This window comes from Leguminivora glycinivorella, chromosome 11 (assembly GCF_023078275.1).
Source record: "Leguminivora glycinivorella isolate SPB_JAAS2020 chromosome 11, LegGlyc_1.1, whole genome shotgun sequence".
Lineage (NCBI taxonomy): Eukaryota > Metazoa > Arthropoda > Insecta > Lepidoptera > Tortricidae > Leguminivora > Leguminivora glycinivorella.
Window position 1 is genome coordinate 21,850,056 of NC_062981.1, and position 7,409 is coordinate 21,857,464.

At 37.8% G+C, this 7,409-nt stretch overlaps 1 protein-coding gene across 1 annotated transcript; it reads left to right on the forward strand.

Moving 5' to 3' along the window:
• Positions 1-77: 77 nt before the first annotated feature.
• On the forward strand, positions 78-4,912 carry LOC125231444. Its single transcript, XM_048136902.1, has 3 exons — positions 78-426; positions 1,227-1,388; positions 4,606-4,912. The coding sequence occupies exons 1-3, from the start codon at positions 366-368 to the stop codon at positions 4,827-4,829; spliced, it is 447 nt and encodes a 148-aa protein (XP_047992859.1). The 5' UTR covers positions 78-365; the 3' UTR covers positions 4,830-4,912.
• The last annotated feature ends 2,497 nt before the right edge of the window (positions 4,913-7,409 follow it).

Genomic DNA, 7,409 nt, shown 5'->3' on the forward strand with positions numbered 1-7,409 from the left:
GTTTATTAATGTTTCCTTTCCCAGACCTGAATACCTTTCCACCTAGAATCCGATCCGAACGAAACCAGTTGCTCCTTTGTAAGTACAAATGGCGCACAATAAGTGACACACTTATAAACTGATGTACAACCGTCTTCGTCACAGTTCGCAAGCAGCTTCTGTTGAAGCGAAACGATTCGTTAATTTAAGTTAAGACTTATGTCTTGTACCTGAATTTATTTGTTAAGGAAATAAGTCATAAAATCGAAGTTTTTATTACGCTTGCAATTTATTATTATTAAGATTAAATAGTAAAGCGCCTGCGGAAAAATTTGGGGCAATTTGTTGAATCGTTGTTTGTTATTTTGAATCGCAAGGCGTTCATCATGACATACAAAGCGCACGTTATTATTAGCGTTATTTTGCCAGTGTTCTTCTCTACTACATGCAAGTATCCATTTTAGTTAGCTTTTATACTTTCTAGTCGCCCAGCAATGCTTTTAAGTTTATTAAATTTAGAAGGCGGTTGAAACTAAGCACGCTTCTGCACTTAGCCGGCTCCTCGCCACATAAAATGAAATAAATATCTACTTATTGTAGCCGGTAGTTTAAGGCAGCAATATATAAATTTGTTTAGCGGTTATACATACGACGACCGGTTTGGCATAGTCGGTAGTGACCCTGACTGCTACGCCGCGGTCCCGGGTTCGAATCCCGGTAAGGGCATTTATTCGTGTGATGAGCACAGATATTTGTTCCTGAGTCATGGATGTTTTCTATGTATATAAGTATTTGTATATTATATATATCGTTATCTGAGTACCTGCAACACAAGCCATCTTGAGCTTACCGTGGGGGGCTCAGTCAATCTGTGTAAGAATGTCCTATACTATTTATTTATTTATATATAAATTAGTTTAACGGTTTTGACCGTCACAATTTTGATCAAATTTATAATTCTTCGTCTCAAAAAATAGGTATGAAATATGATACTGAAAATGGTGCTACACTGTAAGCAAGAAATGCCCGTGTTGAGTAACGCCTTTTAACAATTAACATTATATATATTTTTGTCGAAAATTTTATTTATTAACTAGTATTGGATTATATCTTAAAAATATATTGATCAGTTTTTAATTACCTTAATCCTTCATCTAATTATTCTAACTAATCTATTAAATGTACGTTTGAAGTGGGTTTGTGGGTTTTCGCCAAATCTCGGGACCTAATCACGGAATATTCTCCAGGTGAAGCCATCAAGTGTTTCGACTGCAACAGCGCGAACAACTCAGCGTGTTTGGACCTGCACCTGCCCAGAATGAACGCCATCATACCAGTGGTCGACTGCAGCAAGGCGTTACCCAACAGCATAAGCAAACAGTTCTTCTGCAGGAAAATCACACAGACTAGTAAGTATACAATGAACTCAGCATCATCCTCCTTGCGTTATCCCGGCATTTTGCCACGGCTCATGGGAGCCTGGGGTCCGCTTTGACAAGTAATCCCAAGATTTGGCGTAGGCACTAGTTTTTACGAAAGCGACTGCCATCTGACCTTTCAACCCAAAGGGTAAACTAGACCTTATTGGAATTAGTCCGGTTTCCTCACGATGTTTTCCTTCACCGAAAAGCGACTGGCATTTCGCACATAAATTCCGAAAAACTCATTGGTGCGAGCCGGGGTTCGAACCCCCGACCTCCGGAACGAAAGTCGTACTTACTTGCCGCTAGGCCACCAGCGCTTCCAATATAAGTAATAAACTAACAAAGTATACAATGAACTAACAGTTAGAAAATCTGACCAAGGTCACGGGTTCGAATCATCGTAATACCAATAAGTTTTTCGGAACTTATGCGCGAAATGTCATTTGATATTTGCCAGTCGCATTTCGATGAAGGAAAACTTCGTAAGGAAACAGGACTAATCTCTATAAGGCATAGTTGCCCTTCGGGTTCGAAGGTCAGATGGCGTTTCCCAGTAGCATATTTTATGCCGAAACCATTAATTAAGATTGGGTCTAAAGATTGACACCTGGAACGCAAGTAGGCAGAGTCTATACTGCCGAAGGACCGAGGGTTTACTGGTCCTGTAGCCGAATGGCATTTCTGCAACGCGAAACGAAATCGAAACGCCGCGAAAGGTAGTCTGGCTCTGTCGCGCCAATACGCAAGAGCGATAGAGATAGATATCTACGAGCGTTTCGTTTCGTGAGCGTTTGTGCCATTCGGCTACGCACCCTGGGTACGCTTAAGTTCGCCAATTAAGGTAATTTTACTCGGCAATTCAATCACATACTGACTACGTCTTCATTAGTGGTGGTAGGTTAGGTAAGAATTTCACCGCCTCTTTTTTTCCCTTGAGTATTGTAGAAATCGACTATAGAATATGGGTTTGATTGTGGTGTGGGCAACCTGCCACTTCAACATCATCATTTCGTTTTATAGCTAAGAGTGAGACTTGTGCAGTTTCATGTGCTCTGTCGACCCCTTTTGGGATTACAGGCGTCAGTTTATGTGCCTCTTTACAGGTATGTCAGTGGAAAATCCCTCAATTTGCGAACTTCGGTGTCCCCAAAAGGTCCTCTGAGGTACATAACATAATGTAATGTAGTCACGTGACATAAATTGCAGAATGCAGTCAATGCGTGTCGGGCGTTAATGGTGACACAAAGGCGAATTGTCGCATAATGCAGATTTAACAGTGCGTGCAATGCGCCAATTCTGACATGTTGCAAAAAATAGTTATTTGTTATACAAGGGGGCAAAGTTGTATTTTAACGCCGAGTGTGGAATTGAAAAACGAGCAAGTGAAAGGATTCTATAGTTGAACCACGAGCAAAGCGAGTGGTTCGAAAATAGAATCCTGAACTTACGAGTTTTTTAACACACGAGAAGTAAAATACATTTGCACCCGAGTGTAACACAAAACTTTTCCCCTCTCTATATAGCGTGGAAACTACAACGCAAAAAATGCGTTTATCACTGCTTCCAGTAGTTGCACAGGTAAATCATCTTTATTACTAGATTCACCTACTTTCATCAATTTTAAAGCTGTTAATTTGACTTTATTCAAGTTCAAATTACTTTACCCACTAGTGGATAAAATGCAAAACACGTGTTTCCGAGCTAGTGAGGGGAAAAAGTACTTATGTCTACATTAGTTTCGTCCTTGCAGCTTTGTCTGTGTTAAAGTCGATAAATATTAAATGGTGTCTCGTAGTGTTCACATTACAACACTTGCAGACTTGTTAAAAAGGAATTAAAGTGATTGTTTTGAGGACAGTAATACATAAATACGAGTAGGTAATCGGTAAGATTAAAACAAGTGGCATACTAGAAGAGAGGTCTATGCTCAGCAGTGGGTGACAAAAGGCCGATATGATGATGATGATGAAGATTAAGAATTCCCTATTCTAATTTAAAGTTTGACAACATTAAATTTAACCGTGTGGTTACGGGTTAAGAATTTCACCACCCCCTTTCTTCCCGTGGGTGTCGTAGAAGGCGACTGTGGGATATGGGTTAAATTGTGGCGTAGGCGAGAGGCTGGCAACCTGTCACTGCAGTGTCACAGTTTCGTTTTCTTTCAACCCCTTATTTGCCAAGAGTGGCACTGAAACCTGAGTAGTTTCATGTGCTCTGCCTACCCCTTCATGGGACACAGGCGTGATTGAATGTATGTATGTATGTAAATTTAATTATCTTAATCAAGGACTTATTCATAACCAACGAACTTTCTTTACCTAAGGAACAACTGCCTAATTGAAGCATCAGTATTAGCTACCTAATACCTGAGTCTACCAAATTCAGGAAGTAACATACAGGTAAATTCGGAAGTACATAATGTCTTTATTTCATTTCCTACAATTTAATAAAACTTTATCAAAACTTATACTTGAACGATTCCCAGTTGACTTAAACCGTATTGTGTTTACTTTACTTATCCATGTTTTATCTCAACCAACTGAGGAGTGTCTTTCAAAAGGACTTATTTCTATAAGTCAACAGAGGTTATTTTTATCTATGTCTTCCTAGAGAAATAAACCTTGTTGACTTATACAAATAAGTCCTTTTGAAAAGACACTCCTCAACTGATAACAATGAGTAATGTAGCCCTGGATTTTAAGTAACTTTCATCCCGATAGGAAGGTAAGTACATAACTAAGATATCATAAGTTCCTATGTAATGGGTAGGACTTCTCGAATGTGACTAATGAATAACATTTTAGTCTAAAAATGTACGTTGCGGCTTTTGCAAATCATTTACTTTCGGGATCATCAGAAGGACTAATTATTGCGCCGTGCGTGCGACACGACACTCCTATTGACAGCGTTGACCCTGTGTCTTCCACAGGATACATGCGTGACTCCCATGGAACTATTTTAAAACATCCCAATTTTGTCGAAAAATCTTGGCCACTGACTAGCCAAAGGCAAAGACGTGGCCTACGATGGAGTGAGCTTGCCCAGAAGATGCCTATTCACTCTTGATTTGAAGGTTGCCGGGTTATATTAGCTCGGAAATATAGCCGCCGGCAAGGAATTCCACTCCTTGACAGTGCGCATAAGAAGAGAGGAAGCTAGTTACTTATAAATACAGAAGTCCTAACAACTATTTTCTTTCCAGTTCTCCACCCCAACCACACGCCAGAGGTCCGAATAACCCGCGGCTGCGGCTGGGTGAAGCACAAACGCGAGTGCTACACCGCCGACAACAAGGACCACTTAGAAACCGTCTGCCAATGCTTCGGGGACATGTGCAACGCGGCCGCGGCGTTGCGGGACGTCAGACTGACAGCTGTCACCGCGCTAGCCGCCATCTTGGTTTTCGTTAGGAGTTGGCGGGCTTGAACGAAGTACCTACTACAAAGTTTATGTTCCTGTAAAGTGTAATTTGGTTTGTACATATTAAGAAAAATAAATGATTCAATCTGTGGTTATTCTGTTGTTTAAGTCATATACTCTGGTACAACCAGCTTTTCAGTAGACAAAACAAAGTATGTTTAAAGACATCCAGTTAGTCAATAGAAAATATGAGATTTTTCGAAGTTGTTGCCTATTTCTACTGACGAATTGGGTGTGCCAGAGTATTGTTTACTAGATTATTGTTATACACTGTTCAAAAATAATATCTATATAATGTGAATATCGCACATTTATCTACTGACAAATTGGGTACTTTTGAGTTTACCTAAGTACTTTCAGTACCTAATATGTCTTACTAATTTTGTAAGTTGAGAAAGAAATAATTATATAAAATAATCAAGGGTTCAAAATGCCGTATTATACCCAATTAATCACAAACGCGAGTGCTACACTGCCAACCAGAAGGATCACCAAATTGGTCCTTCGAACCGGATTAAAGACAACTTATAATCGTTTCGTAAATGTAACTAATGGAGTCAATAGACAAGTACATTTTATGTATAAAGTTATGGCGTAGAGTGTCTCATTAAAAAGAACTTCGCAAATATCAGTTTAATAGATTATCTAAATTTATTTATTTACATGAACATATTTACATAATTATATAAGAAATTAAGACTAAACTTAAAAGCTAGCTAATGTCTAAAATAGGCCCTTGAGGCATTGTACCAAGGATACTAGCGACATTTCCTCGCTGTATCGCAATGCTGATTCGTTGTGCGAGGAAGTCGCCAGCTCTTCGGTCACCAGTTACCTCAACCAGACGCTTCGCGATTTCTGTGAACAACTTGTTCGCGCTGGGGCCCCATGGACCTAGAGTTTAGAGTCCGGCCAAGATAAGTGCATAGATTTGAATAGCCCTGCCACTCCAAGGGTTAGGTAAACGTCATTTCATCAAAGTTTGACTTTTAAAATAACACTGGCGAGGTTGTGAAAATCGTAGCAAACTTAATCTTGGATTACGAGTACTTATTGGGAAAAACTACTGAAAATTTTCAATTGTTAATTAGATTGATATTATGAAGTAAAGTAAACTTACTACCTACACAAATTAACATGTTTACATTGTCTACTCTACATCCGCTTCAAAATAAATTAGTGACAGTTTGCCATACCTATAATAGTATTTTATACCATCGTGATATAATACAAAGCTTTTCAGTCAAGTACCATGTTTAGGCCACGAAGCTTGCTGAGTTCACAGTTCACAGTTCACAGTTATTTATTCATTAACAATATTACATTGTGTTTGAATCTTAAATCTAGGCACACAAGATCAAAACATAATATTCACATGCATGCAATAACAAAACATAATATTTAGAGAAACATAACATTCAATAATTCATTTGTCAAAATAGTGAGGAGGAAGAAAAAAATACAATTACATAACAGAATTTAAAGAATAATAATTCATTAAAAGATGCATTAAAAATATATATATATATATATATAGGTAAAATAAATGTCCACAAGAAAATTACTAATTAACATTAAGTTATTAATAGGTTAAAATAATATTGAAAAGATAAAGATAGAAACCAATTTAATAGACAGATATTGCCAAAGACATTACGTAACAAATACAAACAAAAGTAATCTACAATGTATTAAGAATTATTATTAATTTCCAATGTCACAATAAAAGAATTCATCAATAGAATAGTAACATTTTTGAAGCAAAAATGAACGCAACTTAATTTTAAAGGCATCGGGGTCACAAATAGATTTGAGCTCAACGGGTAATTTATTATAAACTTTAACACTTTGGTAAGTGGCCTAATAGTACGGTACGAGAGTGAAAAGCTTAATTATATCACTATTGTAATATACAATACTTTTTCTACGAGTCAGCATCTTCATCATCAATATACGGAAATATAAATATCATCATTCAAGTTAAAATTAATGTTAATAGCGTCGTTCACCGTTGTTTCAACATCGAATTACCTAGCAACCAATTGTTTGTAATAACCGTCTCTGATTGGCCGAAAACGCGACAGGTAAAAAATGTGTTTCAGATGCAGAAAAAATTGCCAGGAATCGCAAATTAGTATAGAAATTGTATGAAGTTCTATCTTTGAAATTATTACAGTTAACTAAAGTCAACTATAATGAGATTATTATAATTGAGTCGGAACTGCCATAAATAAATAAATATTATAGGACATTCTTACTCAGATTGACTGAGGCCCACGGTAAGCTCAAGAAGGCTTGTGTTGTGGGTACTCAGACAACGATATATATAATATATAAATACTTATATACATAGAAAACATCCATGACTCAGGAACAAATATCTGTGCTCATCACACAAATAAATGTCCTTACCGGGATTCGAACCCGGGACCGCGGCGCAGCAGGCAGAGTCACTACTGACTGCGCCAGACCGGTCGTCGGTGCCATAGTGTATCCAACACTGAAAAGTTAGCACTTATAGTTTAGTCTGTGGTGTCCTAATTGACAGATTACAGTCGACGACTAGAAAAATATTATTTGAAAAAA